General features: G+C 39.7%; 1 protein-coding gene across 1 annotated transcript; it reads right to left on the reverse strand.

Annotated features, from left to right (window-relative positions):
* Window positions 1–359: 359 nt before the first annotated feature.
* On the reverse strand, window positions 360–25,927 carry LOC121515509 (creatine kinase U-type, mitochondrial-like). Its single transcript, XM_041796318.1, has 9 exons — window positions 25,654–25,927; window positions 16,339–16,537; window positions 12,531–12,626; window positions 12,156–12,377; window positions 11,716–11,801; window positions 9,061–9,184; window positions 7,335–7,469; window positions 6,107–6,232; window positions 360–1,267 (listed from the first exon to the last, which is right to left on the reverse strand). Exons 1-9 carry the CDS (start codon window positions 25,797–25,799, stop codon window positions 1,154–1,156), a joined length of 1,248 nt encoding a protein of 415 aa, XP_041652252.1. The 5' UTR covers window positions 25,800–25,927; the 3' UTR covers window positions 360–1,153.
* Between the last annotated feature and the right edge of the window lie 1,077 nt (window positions 25,928–27,004).

The following is a 27,004-nucleotide window of genomic DNA, read 5'->3' on the forward strand; positions in this document are numbered from 1 at the left end:
CTATGTGCCGCTGCAATGAGCAAATTTCCTCCATATGAATCAGTAAATGTTACCTCAAAAGTCTTCGTATTAATAAGAGATTTAATATAGATCTGTTTCAAAGCTTGGTGAGGAAACAAGAATCCTAAGCAGCAAGTATAATACAGTTTTGTTTTGCCTCTGACTAAACACGGTCACATGATGCTTTGCAACCACGCTGATCGCTATCATGCTCCTGGAGCTTGGTTACCATGGTTACGTAAAGCTTGGGCTGCAAGCTCAAGCAAAAATCCTTCTGGAAACCAAAGAATTAAATCAGGTCTGTGTAGAAAGTTAAAAAAAGGAAACACTCTGGCACCAAAGAAAGAGAGAAGGAAGGATTACTGTTAAATAGATGATTTCTTTAATAAAAGACATTACTGTGAGACATTCAGTGATGAGCTGGAATGATATTGCTTACAGTACAGAACCCAGCCCGGCCAGTGTGTGTTATTACATTACAGTATGACACCAGTGTGTCATCAAACATACAAATCGTCAGGAGAAAGTCTCCTCAGTCTTACCCTGTTATCCTACATTCAGACCCACTCAGAATGGTGTGAAGAACACACAACCCACAATGGAAATAAAGCACAAATGGACGGACCTCATAAGCACCAAATAGTAGTCATGACCAAACAACACACAGGACTGAGAGGGGCAGACAAAGGCTGAATATAGGACATGCGTAAGGAAGGGGGAGAGGCGGGGTAAAGCCAGGTTCGGTGGGCCGAAGAGAGCCGCAGATACTGTTTGGCCATGCAAAGATGGGCAAACTGGCGGCCATGTTTGCCCATTACAGTTTGTGCATCCTTCATTGATATTTGCTGCCATGTTAGATTAAGGTTTGTATTTAAGATTAAAATCCTTTAAAAGCTTCTCAAACACTTTGAAGCCAAATGCAGTATAGTGGGACTTTGATTGAGCCAGATAGCTGCATGTTTACATTTAGATTATATCAGAGAGAGGTATACTGAGAGGGAGGGGTGAAGGAGAGGTGAGGAGATAAGTAGTAGTAGAAGCAGTAATAAATGAGGCGTTGACATAGATATTTATAATATCTACGGGCACAGAGGGGGTGTTTGTGCATGTGTGTGTGCCCAGAGCTTTGTGGGGTGAGGTCAGGGGTCAGTTTCTACTTGAACTGCTTGATGGGTGGGGGCACCTTGATGTCCTGGCCTCTCTCCAGCCTCTTCTCACACTCGACCAGGTAGCTGACGCCATCAATCACCGTCTGCACCAGCTGGACCTGAAAAATAACCAACAGATAATTAAAGACCCTGTAAAGTGAAATCTAAAGTTTTTGTCTTAACACTCTAGAAATGTTGGAATATGGCTGCTGGAAACATGTGAAAACTCTGAGATCTACATGTGACTGAATTCTGAATTTAGGCCATTTCATCTCTTTCCTGGCTTGGTTTCATGTGGGCAGGGCCAACATGTGGGCTCACGATGTCACGAGCCAACAGTAGAGAATGACCCCGCCCCTCTAACACTACAATATTGTGGAAGGAAGTAGTCACCTGGTGAAGGGACTTCTGGTTCATTTTGTGCAAAGGAATTCAGTCTTGTGCTCTTGAGCCATTCTATAATGTTGATGTTTCATTGCAAAGTTAAAGTTATGCATGTTTTGTTTCTTGGTTCATGTTTTTAGGGGAAAATATTTTTCCAAGTATGACACCATGAGTGAAGGGGTTAATGCTGCAGACTACCTGTATCCTGAGTGGGTGTGGTTTCATGTCATTCAACAGACACGCCCACACCATCCTGAATTAGATTTTACTGCCTCATTTTTCTTGATTTGAAGCTTCATTTTATAAACTTGGAGATGCTTTATGTGACTGAAATTTGACCTGGGGGTTCATAACACAGTGATCTATCATACAACATACCTAAATACAGATTTATGTTTACTTTACAGGGTCTTTAATTTCATACAGTGCAAATTCAAATAAGCTTCATTACTGTGTCATAATTCCACATCCATTTCCTCTGCTTATTGGATAACCAAGACATCCCCCTCCACAGTGACTTTTTCCAGCTCCTCCTGAGGAATTGCCAAGCATTACCAGGTCAGATGGGATATATAATACTTCCAAGAAGATCTGGGTCTACCTGGGGGTCTCCTCCTAGCTGGATATGCCTGCAAAACCTCCAAGGGAGGTATACAAGAGGCACCCTAATCAACACAAGTGGCTCCTTCTTAATACAAGAAAGTGGTGGTTCTCCGAGCTCCCTCTAGGTCTGATCTCCTCACCCTAACTCTAAGACTGAAGTCAGCCACCCTGCATGTATCTGCAGTCTCATTCTTCAAGTCACAACCTAAAGCTCTTGACCATAGGTGAGGGCTGAAATGAAACTGGTAAATTGAAATCTTTGTCCTCAGCCTTAGCTCCCTCTTCAACATAACAGTTTGGTACAAGGCCAGCATCCCTGCTGAGGCTGCACCAGCCCGCCTGTCACCTCATGATCCATTTTATCCTCATTTGTGAGCAGGACTAACCTTGCAAAGCAGATAGACTTTCCAGTCTGTTATTCGGCAAATCAATCTTGAAAAGCTCCAATCCTTAACATTTGTGAGCAACCAAAAATTAAGTAAGGGTTAAGTTGTACTCAAAAGCAAGAGGCAATGGCTGCCAACGGTGTAACAAATAGCTCTGATGTTGCCAAGTATGGTACCGTTTTTATCAGAAATGGACCGTGTTTCTATATGAAATAAAGACCAAGAAAAAAACTGAAAGCCATATGATTGAAAAGATGTTTTTCGCTCTTCTCCCAGCCTGCTTTGGCATGAGTTTGTGATCTTAATTGGTGGGGTTGGCTGGTGTATACACTGAAAGAAAGGCAATTGGCAGGTCTTTGAATTTACTAAGATTAAATGAGTTTATGTAACACAATAAAATCACATTCCTTATGTGAACATAATTTAATCAAGTAGATGTAACATGTTAAAGAAGAATGTATAATCTATGTATTTGTTTTGAGTTGACTGAAAGTGATTTAATCAAGTGTTTTCCAAGTGTCACACCATGAGTGAGGGGGTTAATGGTGCAGAGTACCCTGTCTGTATGTGTGTGTGTATCTGTGGTAAAAATAAATGATAGCTGCTCATGCTCACTGCGTGAGGGCTTGTCAAACTTATTCATTCTGTCTATGAGCCATTCCTCACCACAGCTCACCACAATATTATTCTGCACTGTACTGTGAAGAGAAGTTTATATTGGTTTTATGAATGTCTTTGCAGTCATTAATCTGTCCTGAAGATGCTTTTAAAAGCATAGCTGTAGCTAAACATCAATGTGTATTTGGTATCCACTGCATCTTATGTACACAATTACACAATTGATTGGAACTAGTAACTTGAAAATAATGTGTTCATTCAACGTGATTCTTATGAACAGTCTAATTTGATTGAAACATTTTGGTCTAAAGAGTAATAGTTAAGTTGGGATAAAGAGAAAAAGGGATGTTGGATCTACACATTTTGATTGTGTGGGACCGATGTACACATTCAAATGAAGTAGATTCAAAGAACTTTTTCTTTCAGTGTATAATGGCTACTGCCATGGCGGCTATTAGCACAGATGTAGCTGTAAAGGACAGCAGTTTAATTAGAACTTCTCTGAGTTTCACACAGAAATTCAGGTATGTTACAGCAGCGCAGAGCTCAGCTTCAACCTTTTGCCCAACTACCAATTTTGTATTGTCGCTCTGATTGGCATGTATTAAATGTGACAGACACAACATTCATTCAATCATCTTCTGGGAATTTTTTTTAAAGTTCTGCAAACAGTCCATCTGGTGTGTCAGGTAAGACCTAGGCCACAGAATACTTGCCAGTGAATCCTTGCCCACTCGAGGCAAAGATTCACTGGCATTTCACCCTTAAAGGTAACTGATCCTGATCACTGCTGCCATTGAGCAAGAGCCAGGGTGCACCCTGGACAGGAAATCACAGGGCTGACATACAGAGACAAACAAGCAGTCACTCTCACCCACAGACACTTAAGAGTCACCATTCAACCTAACAAGCATGCTCAAGCCTGTGATAGGAAGATGTAGGACAGGTAAAGTGCACATACACAGGAAGAACATCTAACTCCATTCAGAGGGGCCCTGTGTGATAGGGGATTTGGATCAGGAACCCTCTAACTCTTAAGCAGCGGCACAAACACTGTGCAGCCCAAGACATATAAATGATTTTAAGACACCTGTTATTTAGATAGAGGTGGCTTTGCTCTGCCACCAGCCTTCATGCTAAGCTAAGTGAAACACTTGCTGTTTCCAGTTATACTAATGTAATTCTACTGTGCAAGAAAAGACTTCAACTATTTGTCCTTCTGCAAGAAAATGGTACAGTAAATTAACAAAATGTGAAACTTTCCTCAAAGTTCACAGAGAGCACACTCACTCCTACTATAGAGAATGAAAGCTGCACACAGCAACCTGCAGGCCAGACAGCTGATCCATGGACATTACAGAGACTGCCAGATCTTGCATAAACACAAACAGTCCACAATCATAACTGAGCTGTGAGGGAGCAACAACCAGAGGCTGATAACCTTAGTGAGGAATTCCTCCTCCAAACAATTTTTTTCTACCAATGTGTGTATTTCTAGAGATTTGTTTCTTGGGGGCTTTAATGCTTTTACTGTGACAGGACAGTGAACAGAGCTGGAAATTAGGGGGAGAGGACCCCGGTTTTCTCCATTTTTTAATCATACTTGCAACAGAGAAGTAAAGAAAAGTAAAGAATGGCATCAGAATATCTCTAGATCCTGAGAAGTGCTGACATCTTCAGAGAAATCAAGATGCACAACCTTGTTTTGGTATTTGCTCTGAATGGCCATAAGAGGAAAATGTCCTTCCACTGTATGCCTGCTCTTTTCTCCTCATGTCCCTACTTCACCTCTCTCCATCTGTTACACTCCTCCTACAGAGCACTCCCCTCCTGACTGCTCATCAGTCTGGGACCTAGATGATGGAGGACCACACAGCAGCGAGCAGCCAACGCTATCAACAAAAGTGGACAGGATGTTGGAACCAGACAGCTGCAGTGCTCCCAACACTTAAACCTCTTTTTGTCAAGGCTCTGGATTTATTTCTCCTGCACGTAAGCAAAAAGCAGACTGTGCTCTCTGAATCCCTAAGAGTCACATCTCCAGGTTACATAACGGTAAGAATATCCAATGAATGATCCTCAATCTGAGGGCTAATTAGCACACTTCGCTCAAACTAAGAGAGAATAACAGCAGCAGAGAAGAGCTTCATTGTGCTGCACAGCTCTGTCACACAGGCATGATGACAGCATGACCAAGAACATGACAGAGACACAGAAGATGAATGGTTGGAACAAGAAAACACTCTTCTTCTCACCCTTCTCTTGCTAACAAAAAAAAAAAAAAAAACTCAGGAAAAACAACAACTCTTTGTTTTGTGCTTTTCACAAAACATTACCTAGGAAATGCAAAAAAAAGCTTTTTTTTACACAGTTTTAAACTGCATGATCATAACAAAGCTGTGCTTTAACCCAGTGTTTTCCAACCCCTTTTCCTTGGAACCCCCCCTACAACTACCTAAGAAAAGCAGAGCTCCCCTCAGGACCCAAGAGAGAAGAAAAAGTCACATATGCCGTCAAAAATAAACACCGATTTGAATAGGTTCACTGGTAAAAAAAAAAAAAAAAAAAAAAATTAAAAAGGCCTATGCATGCTTTTCTTATCAAAAGACTTTTAACTTAACAACTTAATAACTGCTTCATTGTGGTTTTAATTAATATTTGCAGATCTAATTTTGGCAGCCTCAGAACAGACAAAGCCTTGCGCCCACCCTAAGATCTTTGGCGCACCCCCTGTGGGGTCCAGACCCCAGGTTGGGAACCAATGCTTTAACCCATTTAGCCTTGATGCAACATTTGCATGTACAGTGCCTGTAAAAAGGATTCATCCCCTTAGGCATTTTACACTTTCATTGGTTTAATAAATCAATCATGGTCAATGTACTTTGGCTTCTTTGACAAAAAAAAAAAGAAAAAAAAAAAAAACCCTCTGTAAGCTTTGAGGATTCACAAAAACACACTTGGCTGTACCTCAGATTGTCCTAGACGGTCCAGGTTGGAGATGTCAAACACACCACCCACAGCAGCCGTGTCCACACCGCCTGTCCCTCGCTTCTGCAGACGCAAGTTGGCTAGGATCTTACCAAAGCGAGGATCCTGAGGATGGGAGAGGAGTGATTGTTTAATGTTAAGATTCAAATGTACGTGGGTATTTTATGTTCTCTAAAACTTTTAATAGTAGCATTTATTATAAGAGTTTTACAAACATTTTTTAACAGCTTTAAAACAAGTCTTTTTTTCAGGTGAAAATATCAGTTCTACAATTATCTGCGAAGTGTGAAATCTTAACTTAGTCACGCCAAGGCAACGAAGTAAATAGTCTACAAAAGAAAAAAGTAAAATCCTGGAGTCTGCATTCATGTCAGATCAAAATGGAAAATGATACAACAAAAACAGAACCAGAACTAAGTTCTACTTCTTTTACCATCACTTCTACACTGTCCTAACAGCAGCGTTTGACAGCTGTGAGCCAAATAATTTTGACTCTAGTTGACACAAGTCAGAGCAACTTTCAGTCACAGATGTGGACATTATTTATGCATAACTAGCTCAACTTTTTAAAGCAAGCTAACAAGCTCTGCTGAGTGAAGTACATAAAAGAAAATCAAGGAAATATTTCTGTCAGACACTCCTGATACCTAGTTATCTCCCCTTTTCCTTGGTCCTTGCTCATCTCAACACAAGTGTGAAAGAGAGGAAAATTGGAAGGGTGACAGGGAACAACACTGCACCAAATATCACACTGCATGGCTCACATGCTGTCAGGATACAACAGAAATAAATGTTATGTTGATTTTGTCAGTGACCCTGGCTTTTACTGCTTCCAGTTAGGTATTTGGTTTCACTGAGTGGTTTCAAATGAGTATAAATCATTTAAATCTTAATATATTTTGTAACAAAAATTAAAAATATATGTAAAAGAAATGGTTAAAATACTCAAACTCTAAATAACTCAAGTCCAGCATTTCAAATTGCTAGGGGTCATAGTCACTGATAAATATTTTTTGTATTTAAATTTTTTATTATAGTTTGATTTATCTTTATCTCATGTACTATAATACTGCATGGGCAGCCACTTGTTTATTTAATCCCTGCCAATGTTTTTTGACACTAAAATGACATAAACAATCCTCCATTTTTTGCTAGATTAAAAGCATCATTATACCGTATTGTCTTGCTATCTAAAGCTTTCTGTTACCTTGCTCAGCAGGGGAAGTTTGACATGAACACCAGCTCTGAGCCCTGTGCCCAGATTTGACGGACAGGTGAGGATGTAACCTAGGCGCTCGTTCCACATGAACTCCCAGCCTTTCTCCTGGATCAGACGCTCCACCTGAAAGAGCAACAATCAGTTACTACACCATGATAGTATGAATCATTCATTCAACCTGGGATTTTCAGAGCATTTTTTTATTGACACCATTATCAGCTGCGGATTTTTTATTTTTAGAGCTAGCTGGCGAAGAATCAACAACCGTTCACTTCAGTGTCTTTTAAATGACTTCAGCTGAGAGTGGATGAATGCAAACATCGGCATGTTGTTAGAATTAAATCAGTGTGTATGAGGCACTAAACACATTTTGACACACCTTGAGTGTGTAACAGTCTAATAACAGATGATTGTGAGTCTTACTTTGCTGTTAATCCCTTAAATAAACAATTCATGCTTGAATGGCTATGTTTGGACAGATTGTCTGCAGGTTTTTGCAAAGTAGAACAGTATCAGTAATTTCTGGTGCAGGCGCTACTCTCCTCTTAGTTGGAAAAAAACCTGATGCATTACAGAAAAATGTAAGTCTATCTAAGCTTCCTTGAAACAAACAGAACTGACACAAGTGTGTTGCAAATTAATCTGTGTGCTTTGAACTTGAACTACTTTAGTCAAATCTACTGAAACCAAGTCCAAATCAGGACCACAGTCAGAGAAAAGAGAGGTATATATTTATTTTTCTTAGTTTAACAAGAATAAGAAAAGACCAAGAATTTGAATGACTTTGACCAAAAGGAAGAAAAGGCGAGGCCAATCAGGACCCAAATGAAAGAAGAGACCTTTGCCTCGGACAGAAAGTAAAAAAAAAAAAAAAAAACAATTCTTTCAACTAGGGCTGGCCACACACTACAGGACTTTAAGCCCAATTTGAGGCAAGATTTCCTCCCCTAATGATTGTGGGGATGTATTCGAGTGGAGCCTCCTAACAAACGATTGTTTGTCTAAATAATCCTCAGGTGTTTGCCCAGACCCCGAATCGTAAATATCAAGCATGTTTGATATATATGATTCTGGGTGGTAGTGCCTCTGATGGACTACCCACAACAACTAACAAGAAAACAGGCAGATGGAGTAGCATCACCTCACAACCATAAACACATCTGTGCCTTTATTCCAGCCAGGATTTCATCCTGTGTCTTTCCCTTGTTTTATGATTTTTGCTGCACCTGTAACCCATGCCAGGGCAGCCTGTTGTGGAGGGACAACCAGAGGATATAGACAGACATCCGTGTTTGTTAGTTCCTTCTGAAGTCACGTGATCATGTGAGTTCGTTGGCAGGTTGGCAGGTGTGTGGTCTCTAGTGGTCTGACGGTCTGGCTTAGTTGTCTAGTGTGTGCGTTCGGAAGATTAAAGATGAAAAATCATCTGAAATTGTCCTGATGTCTGTGGCCTCCCAAGTTTTTAAAAATTGTTTCGGATTCAAAATGTCTAGTGTGTGGCTGGCCTAAGACAGATCTCAAGTCCTAGAGCAGCACAATCGGGTCAGCTTAATTTATTATACTTCTTAGTTTTTTTTTTCCCAGATTGATTAAAACAGAATTAAAAGACTAAAACAATCAAAAGTTCCCTCCGTCCTCTCAAACCCGTCTGAAGCCTCTTTAACAAAACGCTTTAAAAGATCCACTCTTATTGCAGAAGTAAACCAAGCCAAACCTCCTTCAGGCCTCTGCAGAACCTGTCAAAGACCCGCTTCATGTTCCCTCCTTTCTCCATGGAGATGACTCTGGTGTGATCCTCCTCATTGATCCAAACCAGGAATGTCTTCTCATTGTTGTGCCTGTACAGACAAAAAAGTACATTTTGCTGTAAATCCAGTTAAGCAGTATTGATCCCTGTGCTTCAGTGTTTTTTGGCCTCCATATCCAAGGCACTGTAGGCACTCAGGGAAATGCTTAGTGCTGCATGTATTCATTTTTATTTAACCTTCATTCAACCAGCTAGTCCCTTAACATTAAGGTTTCTTTTTGAGGTAGACCTGGCAAAGACAGAACACCAGTTAATATTAGAAAAAGATGGACATGAACAACATAATTACTTTGACCTTAGCTAAACACATCCTTTTTCTCCTGAGGAACTCTCCATTACAGTTTAAAGACCTCCACACAACAAGAGTCTCTGAGAAAACTGTCAACTCTAACTCATCATATTTCTAATTACGAAGAACTCAGGCTCTGCCAGTCACTGCAGAGGCTTTTTGTCCACACTGACCTCCTTAATGCTGTTAGAGATTTAATAAAGTAATGGAAAGGTTATGGAGACAGCTGTTAGGAAATGTAAGAGAGAAAGAAGGAGACAAAGTAGAGTAGGATGCTTGAAGGCCAGAGATAGAGGACAAAAAGAGTGTCTGACGGAAGGTTCTATAAGAGAATTTGAAAGAAAGTAGAGCAGAAAGTAAGGACAGTGAAATAATGAGAGAAGGGAGAGGGAAAATGAGCCAAAACACGGAAAGAGGAGACGATGGAGGGATGAAGAAGTGAAGGTGAATTATTTAGGAGAGCAGAGGCTTGGAGGAGGAGAGAATTGAGGGTGGTGATTGATTTTGGCTGGCTAATACATTGCATTGGGCTATTCCTGGGCACACATTGAAACTCAATGCTGAGGCAGCCCTGTCTGCATTGCTAATACACCTCCAGCAGAGCTCAGCAAAGGGGTGATGGGATTATTGGTGGGGTCATGTCAGGAGAGAGGAGTGGGGAAGTTCAAAAAACAATGGGGAAATAAGGAGGCATATTTAAGAGAACTGTTAAGGAGAAACTAAAAAAAGACAGCACAGTTGGCTTTTTTATGGCAAAGAATAAAGTGGAAAAGTTTTCCATCTGACCTGTTCAGAGGTTTTAGCAATGAATGGGAAAAGTTGATAAATTCAAGAGGAATTTTACAAACAAATCTCTTTCAGGTACGGGAGAACACATTTCTACACATCTGAAATGAAAATGAAATTTCAGTAGACCTTATTGCGATGTAATCTAAATTTGGCTTAACTGCTCAGCTCTGCTGCAAACCTTGTTGTGCCCTTCAGACCTCTCTGTTATTTCTCGTACGTTTACACCAGAGATCTTCAGTAAATGATACAGCAAATAAAGTCTTTTACTCACTCTGCCGAGTCCCCCTGAAAGATTAATTCTGTTCCTATGAGATATCTTCTTTAAACTGAAAAAACAGTATGAGCTTCCCTAGCTTTTAGCCCTAAATGGGGGTAAGGATTTCCCTCTTAATCCTCCCTTAAGCATGACATTATCTCACTTTTACTGGAGAAAAATCCAGCAGAGAAACCTGCTTTCATACAACCTTATGACCAACAAAAATGCTTAAAAATATATACATTTTTGTTTCAGTTGAACCTTATTCCTGCTTTGCTGCTGATCATATTTTCATTCGAATGCTTAAAGATTTATCTGGTCTTTTTAATTCATACGATTGGAGCTCTTATGGTCTACAAGACATTTAACAAGCCTGGGGACCACATGAATCTGTAAGATCATGCATTATTTGATATGACAGATGTGTCTGGTCCTTCTCCTGTTCAGGCAGATTTCTAGTCCAACTACATCAAGTTATCAATAAAATCTGGTTGAAGTGCTCTTCAGGCCATCTTGGTTAACAGTCAATGCCTTGATCTATTGTGGTATATTCTAAGTGACTCAGCATCTGAGAAAATGGGAAGCATTTTATTTTACCAAAAAATGGGAATTGTTTACTGATAAATCTTGTCATGCCTAACATCTAGGTGTAAACATATGCAATAGTTCAACATTTGGAGAATTTGGCCTGTTGGCAAACATCAGCCATCAACAAATAATGTGGCAACAACAGATTGAGTAGAAACCGATTATCTTTTGTGCCCAATCAATCTTATGCTGGAAAAAATATACTGAATTCCTGGATCAAACTAGATTTTCGACTAGGCAGAGCAACCCACAAAATAGACACTGATCCGTCTCTCTGAGAAGAAAGAAGTGAGGGATAAACTCTGGTATTGGCTGATGAAACAAGCAAGAAAACTAAGCAGACAACAATCAACAAATAAAGGTCCATACTGCATAATGATATGCTGCAAAATACAGACAGAGAATGACTTGAGTTCCACAGTTAAAGAATACACATCTTTTAGTAACCCTGGTACAATGGTTCATACATTACAACCACACAACACAGATTGCATCACATGCTTAAACCCTAGATTACCAATCCAAATAAACGCAGCACCATTTGATTTTCTATACACATTACTTACGGCCCAACGCTTGGAGACTATTGAGTTTGAAAAGGCCAGAATGTAAAAACAACCCTCTCAGGTTTTTGTCTCACCAGATACCACGAGCATCAGGCCAGTCTCGAGCCATGCCTGCACATGTCAGGAGGGGTGACACGGGCTTGTCAAACAGGAAATGGTCCTAAAAAAACACAGAGATCAGAAGTTTTATATTCATAGAGCCAACAATGGGAGTAGCTGAAGCACTGAAAACTTAGATTTGGCAGTATTGTCAGAGGGAGGTAGAAACAAAGGTCTGTGTCTTAAAAATTCAATAATCACGCCAATCTTTCCTCCACCGTGGGTGGGACAAAAATACCACTGCAAACACATTCCCAACCCATTTCTAACAACTCGAGAGAGAGAAAATCACAGTTTTTTTCAGGTCAAACATTTCATTTAAAGAAGAGAAACAAAATCATTACAGAGAGCCAAGTGTATCACCTCAGTATTGTAAAACATTTTCACATAAACCCAGCATTACTTCCTCACTTACATCAATGAGCTGTTGCTGCTCTTTTTCTGTCATCAGGGTGAGACTGTAGTACCTCCCAGCAAGGTCCTCCTTCAGGCCAGCAAGGGCGTCCACCACCACCCTCTCCACCTCCCTACGCTCTGCCCGGGTGCAGGCAGGGGGCAGACTTAGACCCCTGATACTACGACCTGTTCTAACCCTGGATGACAGCACGTACCGCTCGTCAAATTGGCCTGACTGGATCTGAAACAAAGACAGGCAGAGAAATATTGATATTACATTCAGTTGTAGCAGAATAAAAGTTGTTTGAAAAAGTTTGTGTGTTGCTGTATAAATAATAAACTAACTTTGTTGAGTCACCAGCCTGCAGAGCTAATCTGTCTCTCTGTGGTTTACCTTGCTGGCGTCCAGGTCAGTGGGGTGCTTCATGGCGCGAGGGTCATATCCGTTGTGTCTCTCTTTGATGACTGGGTCCAACAGGTCTGCAAATACCTGAAACAGGCATAGAATTTATGAGTATTAATATTTAAGACTTTTTTTTATAAAACATAATCCACACTTTCATGAAGTGATTCACAAAAACTACAGCGGAGAGCCAGTTAAAGAAGAGGTTTCACAGAGAGCTAAAAGCCATCAATAAAAGAAGGATTCTCTGGTTCAATGTTTTCTTCAAGGACATTTGAGCAGAACTTTAACAGGCACCATGAGTTATTTGTAGCCCTTATACCACCACATCCCTACTGCTTTCCCATGAGCTACATCTGCTACAACTATATTTAGATAAAATGCTGATATGTTTCTCTGTATCTACATTTGATTGGTATAAAACTGTTGAGAAATTAATACATTTTTCAAACTTATCTCAACTATACTCTGAAGACTAAACTAATGCTATCAAACCTCACAGTTTATAAAGGTTAGATTGAAGCACCAGTCAATCCTAAAATGGAATATGGAGCTATGTGCCCTACGGCATGCTGCCCCAAAACACAACTCTATAACATGTTGAAAAACCCACTCTGCTTCAAGAAATGGTGCTATAGGTGGTTCTTGGAAGGAAAAGTGTCATAGTTTGATGACACAGAGTCCTGATGAACTGCAGCCAAAAGATTTCCAGCAAGATTAAGCTTGATTCTGTCTCCTAGGTAAGTCAAAGGCCTGGTGGATCTGGCTGTGACTGCAGGAATAGGGTGAGTGTGTTGTGACAGAGCTGGTTAGCCTTACAGCTAGCTCAAGCTCCAAGCACCCTGAGGCTGTTTCAACAGAATGACTGCTCACCTGTCTAATCCTTATTGTTAAAATCCAAACACACTTCAAATGCCTGCTGTAATTTTAATACAACTGTCATTAACATTATGCAACTTTCCTATGTAAACAAACCTTTGCTGTCTGCTCTCCCTCTTTAGCTCCTGTTGATCAAAAACTGCTTTACAGAATATCCTAACAGACCTGGAGGACTTCTGAATGTACATCACTCCTTTTAAGCAGCTGCATCTAAGTATGTATTTTTTTATTTACCTCATATCCTTCATTTTTTTGCTGTGCATTCGATGTTAATGTTGTTGTTTCAGCTTTTTATAGCATGTAAGTTAAGTTTGCAGTTGTTCCAGTTGTTTTCCAGCATTTCTGAGTTAATCACAGTATTTTCAGCTCCTGTTGAGCCAAGATTTTTGGTGGATTCAGTTTGCAAATTTGTCAACATTTTCAGCAGTAGGAGACAAAAGCATGGGTACGATAATGAAACACTAATTCCTTGCTGTGAAAAAGCAGAGAGCATCCATGCTATGATAACCTTCCTGCAGGAACAACTTCTATTTTTCAAACTACAGTCAAAAGCATTGCCACTAGTAGTGAGCACTCCCATTAAAAGAACCACCAACACTTAAGAAAAACAAAAACAATAATCCATTGTGCACTGCATTACATTTTAAAGTTACTTTGCAAAAGCTTCATATAGAAATGAGATGTCAGAATATTATGAATCACCAAAAAAGGAACACTTTTACAAATGAGTAACATCATTTGAGGGAAATACATATTCTGTCCCTGCATTTGTAACCTAAAACTCTCGTTCCTGATCCAAAGTTAAAGTAATTCAAAGATGTGGAGACTGCTGTTAGAAGTTTCAAGAACTATGTGATTAAAATAGATGCAAAGTTTGTCTCTCACTATAGATAGACACCAAGGTATCCCCTAAGAGATGTCCTAACCTAAAACTTTCCATCCCCTGTGCTGTAATTCAACTTCCTCTAAAAGAGGACAGGGAGGATGGGGGAGTCATTTTTGTAGTTGCACTGAGACAAATTTCCCAACCATTCTGATGATTTAAGGGTTGTCATCTATGTTGAAATGGTCTTACAGTAATGGGGAGTAGGCTCGGGACTTGAGTTCAAATGGAGATTGTATTAGGTAAGAAATTGCAGCTGAAAAATAAAACCTATAGTGTCTATAAAAATTATTCAACCCCTTAGATGTTTCACCTTTTGATTTTGTAACTCAGTCATGGTGAATGTAATTTGGCTTTTCTGACATAAAATATACAGAAAAACTGCCTTAATGTCAAAGTGAAAACAGATTTCTACAAAGTAATGCCAATTTAACAAAACATGTAAGGTACAATAAGTGACTGCATAAATATTCACCCTCTTTAAAGGGACCGACCTAACTGAACAGATGTCCATTCTTGGTGCTAGTAGTCTTACAATTAGTGAAATGAGGATCCCCTGAGTGCAGTGAATGTGTCTCAAGTGATTGTAGTATGAAGACCCCTGTGTTTGGAAGGTCCAATCTCTGCTTAATCAGTATTCCTGACTACCATTACACCATGAAGACAAAAGAACACTCCAAGCAAAAGACAAGGTTTAAATGTTTAAAGACAACAATGTGAATGTTCTGGAGTGACTGGGTCAAAGCCCAAACCTCAATCCAATAGAGAATTTGTGGCTGGACTTGAAAAGGGCTGTTCATACCTGATCCCTGTGCAACTTGACAGAGTTTGAGTAGTTTTGCAAAGAGGGATGGATTAAAATTGCAGTGTCCAGATGTACAAGCCTGACTGAGACCCACTGACACAGAGTCAGTGCTGTGATTGCAGCCAAACATGCATCTACTAAATACTAATTTGAAGGGGGTGAATATTTATACGTCACTTATTTGACATTACATATTTTTTTAATAGACATTACTTTGTAGAAATCGGTTTTCACTATGACATTAAAGAGGGTTTTTTGTACTTCTTTACAAGGAATGAGTATTGACATCTGGCACTAAATGTACCAACACATCCAATACCTACTGAACCGAATTACAACAAATATTGATACTTCATTTAGATACCCACCACCCAAAGAAAGGCAAGAAATCTGTTATCGAATTTGTATGATTTATGTGTGTTCTTTTATATCCCATGTTTGGCATCTTATAAATATATTTCTGCAAATCATTTATGATACCCAGACTGCTTTTATTCTCCTCTGACATTCAACACGTGTTTTTCCCCCACGCAAGTATGGATTCAGGCACCATTAAGGCACTGGCATTTTATCAAAAGTATCAATTTAGCATGGGTGTTGGAAAAACCAAAACAATACCCAACCCTACTTTTTTGTCAAAAAGCCAAATTATATTGGACATGATTGATTTATCAATTCACTGAAAGGGTAAAACATCCAAGGGGGTGAATACTTTCTCTTATTCCTGTTTTTCCTCTACAATTAAGACACAAAAGCCCAAAAACAATCTAAAAATTATCTTGTATCACTGAAAATTAATTAGCCAGGGCATAGACTGTCTGGATAAAACAACAGCTTGCTACTCCAAAGCACTTGCCTCTTGTCCATATAAGATCAGTTTTGGCAACAACAATACCAAACTTGAAGCTTAAAACTGCAGCCCTTACACTAATGACTGACGCTGCAGTTCACATAATTCTCCTTAAAATAGTTAATACCATTTCTTTAACACATTATTTTCTAGAAATGGACTTGATTAAACTGTTATTTTTATCATTAATGAGATCTCAACAAAACAGGACATGCCACGCTACTTTTTAAAATGTAAAAATCAAACATTGCAGAAGCTTTTCAGGGTTTTTTAATACAGAGCAGGACTAGACTAGATAAAATGTGTCAGTCCCCATGTTAACACTTCAGTCTGGAGATGTTGTGGTTGTGTTTGTGTTTGAAAAGATACAAAAATGTCTGACCTCGTAAGACTCCTCGTCTCCTGCCACCATGCCAACGGTCTTGATGAAGGGGTGCCCGGGGTTGTCCACGCCCGTCTGGATGGCTTGGTCCAGTGTGTAACCATTGGGAGTGGCTTTATCACACAGCTTGGCATAGACAGCAGGTGTCAGGTGACTGGCCATGCAGTTGTTGTGTTTGCGCAGGTCAGGGTACTCTGCACTGCACAAGTACAAGCGTAAGATAACATTTTATTTTACTGCACCAATCTTTGAAAGGGAAAGACAGTATGGGCACAGGCTGACTATGAAGCTGAGTGCTCATAGAAAGAAGGAATAAGTTACTCACTCAAGGACACTTCAGGATGGCATGTGCAAAAGTAACTTTGGTTCAAACCTGTAACTGTGTCTATGGGACAGTCTGCTGTGAAAGGACACACAGGGACATCTGGATGGTTCTATAACACTTGTTGGCATTGTGAAAAAATACATAGAGATGTTCTGAAACTGCCTCTAATAGCCTTAAATGCTGTTGATACCAACAGGTGTGCCAGTCAATAACCCCATCTTCACATGATAGCCATTTTCCTGTGCTTATGGTGGGAAAGCTTAAATGCTGTTTAAATGTGCTGTTATTTTTTTGGTTTTTATTTCTTATTTATACACAGTATCAGACATATGGTTATCATTTGGCAATCTGAATTGGTTAGAAAAAGAAGAAAGATCTGGAGGTACTTCAGGCTCAGTCTGAACCATATAGACCAAAAAAGTCACCCAATGTAGGGCAAGTTTTGATTTACAATTATCTAAAGTTGCAGACAAGCTCAAGAACTGCAGAAATATGCTGGAGACAATTTCTTAAACTGAGGTTGTAAAATAGTCTTTATTCTTAAATAGTGATGCACAATATTATCGATATGATATCAGTATCTGTGGTGATTGTGGCACTCTTGTGTTTTATGTTGAAAATCTTCTGGATGTCTGTTTCCTGCTTGAAGTTGTTGATTCTGTCTTCACAGAGATTTGGCACCTCCCTGCACTGGTTCTCATGGCACTCTCGCATCTCATGTGATATCAGCCTCTCGCTCGTGTGACTCACTCTAAATTATTGCAAGTATTGCCAGTGTTCGTTTGTGCCAGCGGTTAATCCTGTTCTCCTCCACCTTTTCCAGTGCCTTCTCGTGCCGCCAGTGCTTCAGCCCAATCCCTGCCATGCTGCCACACTCTCACAACAGACTCACTCACCTACCTCCTGCACGGAATCTCTCGCCTCACGCTCTCCTGGATTCCCCCCTCAACCTCCTCCTAATTCCCCACAATAAATCTGTTAAACTGCTTCATCTGTTTCCGGTCTGCTTCTGGGTTCAACTTAAAATCATACATCAATCATTACAAGTATCAGCAGATATAAGCTTATAAAACTAATGATATATATCAGCTGTAAATATTGTCAGTATGAACCACAAAATTAGCGTAGTTTCAAGCAGAACCAACAGGCCAATGCTAGCTGAAGTCCTTCACTTTGTTAATTCTCATTCCTTACACTTTTATGCTTGTTTAAGGGACATGTTATGAATTCTTAAATTTTTAAGAAACTGGATGATTTTTTTCCCACAAAAACTCAGTGAAAATTCACCCTGCTCATTTAGGCAAACTTGGTGCATCTGAGGTGTCTGCTCCCAGCTGAGAGCTGTTGGTAATCAGCAGGGCTGGGAGGCTATATAGCGAGAAGGCTGCTGCTCAGTTTGGGTTGGGTTATGAGTGTGTGAGGGTCAACACCATCAGTTGGCTCTCTATTTGTTTTTGAATTTAAAAAAAAGAGAAAACTTGTTTCAGGGCCTTTTTGTTTGTGTGTGAGGGGGAAAATTAAGAAATCCGTTTGTTTCACTTACCCCTTATTTGAAAATGACTCCCACCCATTTTTATTTTGGGGCAGTTTTTTAGTTCTTCCATCATTTTGATAGACTGAGTAGGTGGCAGTGTGGAGAAATAATCCCCTGCCACCTTTCAGAAACCCAAGACCCATTTTGTTTTGTCCTTGCAGTTTTTTGTTAGTTTCCCCATTAGCGACCTTTCTTATAAAATTTGTGTTTTCTTTGGGGGGAAACGTAACAGACAATATTGGCAGAAATGTACTTTTATAATAACCTGACACGCCAGATGGACTGTTTCACACATCCATTCGGGAAACTTTCGATAGACAGCGTTTGGGAAAGGGCGGAGCCTTTGAAAAAATACTCGGAGGGTGACTGGATGAACATTATGTCTGTCACATTTTTACGGGCCAATCAGATCAGCAAAAAAACGTGATGTCATAGCTGCAACCGAGGTGTGCATGCACCGCTACCGAGGAATAAACTCCAGACAGAACTGCATAACGTGAACAACATGACATGTCAGTACACGACTTTTGTCGTTTTTGAAAAGAAAACAACTCACTGCTGTTCTTTGTTCTTCTTTTAACGAAGAAATTTCATCAATTTCTGATAAAACTGGTGCTTTAGCAGCATCCTTTAGCAGCTAATCTCTTCCGCCATAATTACACCTGTCTCTTGCTGCTGCTTGCTTACATCATGACTCCGCCGCGCCGAAAAGTACTGCCCCTCGACGCTGATTGGTCCTGTCACTTTCTAACCGGGCCAAAACTGTTCAGATGGGAGCTTTGCAAGATGGATTCGCCAGTGAAAAACATGGAAGAGGGCGGATCCATCTGCTTTGCAAGGTTACTTTTACACATCCCTATTCTGAAATAGCTTGTGTTTCAGAAACATATTACAAGATTTGTGATATCAAAAAGTGCAGAGGCTTAAATATCGTCAGTCAAATTTTATTCAAAAGAAAGAACTCTGCATTAAATTGCACAGATACATAAGCAACATTTGGAAAAGAAGGAACTCCTATTTTTCCCATATTGCCAACAGATTTGTGCAGTTTAGACAATGTGTAGGAGTATGTCTATATTTCCAACAAATAAAAAGGAATACATGAACCAATATCAATGTTTAGGACTTCTATTTTTGTCATTTTAAACAGGTATTGTTATCATCAGATTTTTACTAATAATAAAAAAACAACTCTTAAATAAAATGACTAAAATAACAAATCTCCGTTAAGAATACGTTTTCATTTAGATATATTATGGTCAGCAAGCATATAATGTTAGTGGGTCTAACTGAAAAACAATCATTTTACTGAGCATTAGGCCTCGTGTTCCAAAACCATCCATTCAAAATTATATGCAATAGCCCAATAAAGTTTTAAGAACTATATAAAATTATTTTCTCAACCTACAACTTGTTTGACATCATTTGAAAAACTGGGGCACAGCTAGCCTTGCAGTTATGTCACACCATGTATGGTGGGTTCAAGTTCAGTCTGTGGCTCCTTTCCTGCACGTCATTCCCTACTCTCTCATTCCTGTTTCTAACAATTAATAAAGGCTGAAAAAATCAGTATAGACAGTACTGACGAAAGTAAGACAACTAACAATTGCTAAAAACCCTATTTCAATTCTATTTACAAAATAACTGTAGCCAATATCAATATTGATACTTATATTTAAATGAAGTTCACACCTAAAACTTCAGTCCTTAAAACACAATTTCAATTTTAGGGGATGGACAAACTGAAAATTTCAGTCTTTAAAACAGTTTTTTAAGGGGAGCAGGTGGCCTAGTGGTTAAAGCGCTCCCCATGTACGCGGGCGGCCTGGGTTCAAATCCGGCCTGAGGCCCTTTACCACGCCTCTCCCCCACTCTTGACCCTGTTTCTGACTCTATCTACTTTCCTCCTCTATCTAATAAATGCCCAAAAATAAATCTTAAAAAAAAAAAAAACACACACACACTGATGTAGTTCTGTTGGTTCAGCCTAAAACTCCACTCAATAATGTGTTCATACGGCCAAAAATTACCGCTTTCATAGGCTGATTTTATGGCGATAATTCACATTAAAACTAATAACTGCTAATACTGATATCACACCAGTATTATCATACATCCCTAGTTTAAACAGCCTGTTTATAATCTCTTGGCTACCCTTCAATTGCAAGTAGGTTAAACATTCACCCATATACTGGAATACACCTCACCACGTATCTTGTCATAAATCACTGACCTTCTTAATATTACATTGTAAACTGTTCTTTTATCATTACCATGTATTTCTGAAGAGTTTTTAAAATATATAAGCCTCTTTTATTGATGTTTTCACAGGCTTATTTTTTATATTATTTTGGAGGGTCTTACTGTAGCTATTTTCGTTTGTGCATCTACTACTAAAGAGCTTCTTAACTACTATTTGACATACTGTGCATGGATGCGTGATTTAAATGTGATATGAAACGTGGCCAGAGGAAATGCTGAATTCTCATGGATAAATGATTAGGATTTGTTCTATTATCTACATTAAAAGAAGTGTTACCTGGAACACAGTGGTATGACATAAACACCTCTGAGCTTCCTACACAGAGCATATCATTAGAGGAAAATCTCAAGTCTTCATGTGGGAATCAGGAGGAAAAGATGGCGTCAGAATTTCTCCTACGCTGTGACATACACTAAAGAGAGTCCTGGATTTTGCTGGAAGATGAAAACCCTCCCAGCTAACTGACAGTCGGGCATCACAGACTCCACTGCCAAAAGGCTAAAATTGATCTTTGAATCTAGTTGGGATGCTAAAAGTGCCATTATCTGAATGGTGATGGAGACAGGAGCTTTTAGATTCCCTCTTTCACTGTAAAATAATGCTGCAGCACAAATACAAATCTAGTAATTACCTTTAAACCTCTATATTCAAATGAATTATTAAGGCTTTCAGGCAGGCAGGCACAGAAAAAACAAAGAGCCTGCTGTCAAAAAGCTGGCTTTGACCCATAGATAATACTTTCTATAAAGACTGAGGAGGATGGAGGGATTTTTTATGACATGGCTAAAAGTGCAGAAGCAGCACAGACTGAGGAGCTTATTGGTTCCTGTTTCCTGCTGAATGCCAAAAGATAAGAAAACGAATGTGGAAAAAATAACTGATGAGCACATGGGTGCAGAAAAACGGACTTACGGCATAAAGCGCTGCGACCCAAGTCACATTTTTTCCATAATACTGCATTAAGAGATTGAATAAAGGCATGCCATAACTATAATAATTGTTTAAAATAATTATTAGTTGGCACCAAAACAGAGATGGAAGGAAATGAGAGAGTGAAAGCTCATGGTCAGCATCCAGAGCCATGAGGGGTAGCTATCAGAGCCAGAAATCACAGGTGGCTGCAGGTGTCAATATGCACTGGAGTCTGTTTTTACCTCAGCATTATTAACACCAACAACAAGCTGTGGGGAAAAGCTTCCAAGAAATATTTGCGCCAAAGGAACGACAAAACGATGACTCACTAGTCACAGTGGAGAGGATGTACGTCATACAGTAAAGTCTACTGCTGAAGAATGATTCTATACTAAAGGAGTATTCAAATACACAAAAAGTGGTCACTGAACCAATCTACAGGAGTAGTTCGACATTTTTCCTGGTCATGCATAGGGCTGGGAAATACATCATTTTTTTTTTTTTAATGCATCAATGTTTTTTTTTTTTTTCAAAGGAGATACATGACATTGCCAAAAGTATTTGCTCACCTGCCTTTACTTGCATATGAACTTAAGGAGCATCCCATTCTTAATCCATATGGTTTAATATGACGTTTGTCCACCCTTTGCAGCTATAACAGCTTCAACTCTTCTGGGAAGGCTTTCCAAAAGGTTTAGGAGTGTGTTTATGGGAATTTTTGACCATTCTTCCAGAAGCACATTTGTGAGGTCACACACTGATGTTGGACAAGAAGGCCTGGCTCTCAGTCTCTGCTCTAATTCATCCCAAAGGTGTTCTATCTGGTTGAGGTCAGGGCTCTATGCAGGCCAGTCAAGTTCATCAACACTAAAGGGGCCATCCCCAAACTGTTCCCACAAAGTTGGGAGCATGGAATTGTCCAAAATCTCTAGGTATGCTGAAGCATTCAGAGTTCCTTTCACTGGAACTAAGGGGCCAAGCCCAGCTCCTGAAAAACAACCCCACACCATAATCTCCCCTCCACCAAACTTTACACTGGGCACAATGCAGTCAGACAAGTACCGTTCTCCTGGCAACCGCCAAGCCCAGACTTGCCAGATGAAGAAGCACAATTTGTCACTCCAGAGAACGCGTCTCCACTACTCTAGAGTCCAGTGGTGGCGTGCTTTACACCACTGCATCCAACGCTTTGAATTGCACTTGGTGATGTATGGGTTGGCTGCAGCTGCTCAGCCATGGAAACCCATTCCATGCTTGATTTTATACACCTGTGGTCATGGAAGTGATTGGAACACCTGGTTTCAATTATTTGGAAGGGTGAGTGAATACTTTTGGCAATATAGTGTAAATATAGTTTATTTTGACATAAACAGCACAAAAAGTAAGGAAATTTGTGTTTGGTAGATTATTTTTTTGTTGTAGCAATGCTTCTTGGTAATAAATCTTATTCCTTTGGAGAGCCTGTTTATTTCCCTTTAACATGGTCCCACATTTGAAAGGACCATGCATTTGTTAGATGAGGAGCATTGGATGATTGGCTCCTGTTATGTTCAGTGATGAGTCCAGATGCCTATGGCAGTTGGATCATAGGGTAAAAGTGATGAGACTGCACTGATAGGGTAACATCGTTTGGTGGAGGCAGTGTGATGGTGTAGGGCAGCATCTCACTCACTGAAAAAACAAGGCTTGTCATCATTTGAGGCAATCTCAATGCAGAGGGGTATAAAATGAGATTCTGCAACCAGTGGAGTTCTCCACAGTCTGGGACTGAACTCTATCCTCCAAGATGACAATGCTCGCTCCACAAAGGCAGCAAATGCTGGTTGAAACATAGGATGCCATTCCACGGCAGTATGTGACCAGGCTGCATAACCTGCAATTTCCACATACGACAACTGCGCCACACACTGAAGTGCTGTGTGTTTGCTCTGACCGAAGGCAGCCAACCTCGCCCACTGGAAGGGTGTCTAGAGCACTGCCCTGCAGCACACTGCTCTGATAAGTGGGTTAAATGATTGGTTACTGCTTCCGCCATTGGGTGAGTACATAAGGAAGTTAAAAGGTTAATGTCTGCTTAAAGGACCTGTGGTTTTATGTAAAATTCTTTGGCTAAATGTCCTCAAAAGTTAACTTTTCCTTGTCAATGGTGCCACTGTAGCTCTGTGACCCACTAACCTCCTGATGACCCTTTGCTCTCGCTGCAGGATGAGACATAATGTTGATATGGTGATGATTTACGATTGGAAGTCTGTGCATTTTGTTGTATTTTGAAAGAACCTGATATTCTACATGTTACTTCCTGTTTGGAGGTTTCTGATTGATGGGAACTGACATGGTTTGGCAGCGAAAATAGACCTGTAGCGTATCTTGAATGAAGCAGAGTGGAGTGACGCTCCAGGGACACGCCGCTGCCAGACTGGGGCGCAGGCTGTGGAACTGCTCTGATAGACTAAAGAGGGAGTGATGTGCTCTGTGGTACCATATGCTGGTGGATCGAGGCGTGGTTGCTGTATGTAGGAAATGGAGGTGGGGAGGAGGTGTTAGGCTGTTGTGACTGTATACGGTTCTTCCACATGCTACTGAGGCTCCTGTTTGTTAAATGAATAAATTGTTAAACCGCCAAAATTTCTTGTTTCTTTAGACTTCAGTCACCCAAATCAGCATACAACATCAAACAAGAATCAACAGCAGAATAAGTTGTTTGGCATTGGCAGAGAAGATCTGGCGAATTTTCCATGGGTGCAACCCGCATACTCAGCTCTGCTGCTCATCCCACATGTGCATGTTCCTTACAAATGTAGCACCATTTAAAAGGGAAATAAAGAGGCTTTTCAACGGTGTAAGATTTATTGCCAAGAGGCATTGTTAGGTTTATATATGAACACATATATAAATACATTTCAAAATTGTTCAGCCCTATGCTGAAATAGTTTTCTATATTTTTATTTAAACTATGATCTCTTGGAAGAGTTCTAGTAACAGCCCTAACAGCCCTTACTTAAAAGTACAGATCCTGAGATATAATTGTTTCCACCAGTCGCATTATCGTTATTGTCAAATGTAAAAACTTTAGAGAATAATTTTTTTTTTTTAATTTGCAGTGGCCTCAGTCAGATTTTTACATGCAAGAATTAAAAATCAGAGTCAAACTTGTTAATAGGAACCCCTATGGATGAATGGCCTGTATGACAATTGGCCCATGTGGATTTCTAAAACTGACTTTAGTTCTGTTATTTCCTCCCTGAAAAAATGTTGAGATATATATGTATTTCCCAGCCCTACTATTTAGCGTGTCCGAGCACAAATGGGTAAAGGATTGTTTGGACCCCCCAGCTGAGATCACCTCAGAAAAAACTGCAAACAAATGCCAGTACCTAAATAATAAAATATTGGTTGAGTGCTAGATTCCCTCTGTGGTAATGAATCTGGTGCTGTAGGTGCACCTTCAGTGTGACAGTTATATAACATTCAGGGCAGGGTTTTTATATCAGGGCTGATAATATTTTACAGACCTGTCTATATACACTGCTTTATAAAGCATGCCTGCGTGGTGTGGGACACGTACTCATCACCACCTTAACCTCTCCACGTCTATTGTTATTCTCTCTATTAATACAATTCATATTTATATCCTCCTACACAGCACGGTCCTTTGTCCTCTGAGATCAAGTGCAGTCGAGGATAACCTTCTAGTACTTTCTACAAAACAAATACAGCTAAGAACGGGTCTTTTTAAGATTTACCTCATATTATGTTATGATTGGTGTATTAAATTTACAGGTTAATTTAGGAGATAGTGCCATGTATTCGCCTATTACCTTAGATTTGCCATATTTAGGCGTTTAATTTACGAACCAACCCACTAAAGTTCCCAAACACCCTCTTTGATGCAGCATTAATGTGTTCTAACGGTGCATATGGTCTTAACATCTCTGCGGCCATGACAGCATCCCATTTTAAAACTCTTTAAAGAATAGAATATGACAGTATTGTTGTTTTGTATAGCTCTTTTTCAAAAAATTATATCCTGTAGATCCTATTTTAGCACATTTTAACACCATTACTTGCTCACTCCTCAGTCTCAATGTTCTTCACACTGTCATGGCGGTTACCTTAAATGCCCCCTCTTTAAATTGGGTTCTGCTCAACGGTTTCCACTGTGTTTCGCACCGCGCCATTTTTCGAGTAAATTATACATAAAGCAACATTTTTTAAAACCAAAAGAGAGTTTTATGACAAAAAGTGTCTTTATAATGACATATACCGGTGGGGCATCGTTACCTGGCGGGGTAACTCCTACGTACAGGGACCCCGGCGTTGACATGTTCCCGGTGAAGCAGAAATCCAGCCGTTGCTGCTCCTCCAACCAACGACAAGATCCCAATTTTTCGTTTGGACGTCAGGAGTCTTGAAAAGCTGCTCGCCATTTTTAATTTTCCTTCAAAAGCTGGTTAAAAAAAAAAAAAATAATTTTCCTCAGTGGCAAGAAGGGAAGGACAGGTGGATGAGAGAGCGTCAGTGATGAAGTGCCCTGGTGGAATGCGGTAGCGGTTAAACCGAAGCGGAGCGGCAGCGGCGTCAAAATAGACGGAGGGAAAAGGGACAAGACCGGAAATACAGTTTCACAATAAAAGCACAAATATTTCCCATGAAGATCCTGTCATTTAATCACGGTCGAAATAAAAAAAATGTCAAGTCTACTTAAATTTTGTTCTCTTTTGTTTAACTCATTTTAGAGGGAAACTTTTAAACATTTATTTAAAACATAATGCAGGTTACTTTGCCCATTAAAAGGCCTGTTACTCTTATCCAACATCTTATTTAAAATCTGTTATAAAATATGATTAGTTGTATATTTGAAATACCATAGAGAACTGTTGTATCACTTTCATACTTGGAGCATACCACTACCAATTCAAAAGAACTATATTGATCAATAAATAGATAATTCATGATGCAGGATGAGATACATTATTTTAACTAGTTTTCCTTCCAAATTCTGAGAAATGTATTGTTTTACATTAAACATTTGCACAAAATATTCACTAAATTACCCAAAAGGTCAATTTCTAAATCTAAGAAACTTTTGATCCTTACTTTGCTAGTTATAAAATTATTTAATGTTTAATTATTTTTATTAAATGCTGTTTCTTTTACATTAGGAAAATTGAAAAAGAAATGGACACATATAAGTGATATGTTTAAATGTGTATGTTGTTATATTAAAGTATATGCATTGCATTGCATCTTTTATCTGTGGTATAATGAGGTTCTGCAATTCTAAAGACACCGGCTCGTGCTACTAGGACACACCCCGAGTGATGAGCATAGGGTCATAAGGTGTTTTGGTTCTTAGATCATCAGCAATCCTCACCTAAGTGGCCCAGCCAGGGATGATCAGACCCTGTCTGGTGTCCCAATAGCTTGTGTCATAGTTCTTCTCTCCTTATCTACAGCTACAAAAGCTTTTCTATAGCCTCTACAATGTTTCAGGTGGTTCTTCTCTCCTGTGACACGATGATGCCAAGAAGGCTATAGCATCCAAAAGAGAGATCTGCAAAGCCCCTACTGCCTACGTCAATAGGATTGCAGTGAGCCTTCCATCCATGGGGTCTGCAGTACTTCTCCAAGT

Source organism: Cheilinus undulatus, linkage group 9 (genome assembly GCF_018320785.1).
Source record: "Cheilinus undulatus linkage group 9, ASM1832078v1, whole genome shotgun sequence".
NCBI lineage: Eukaryota > Metazoa > Chordata > Actinopteri > Labriformes > Labridae > Cheilinus > Cheilinus undulatus.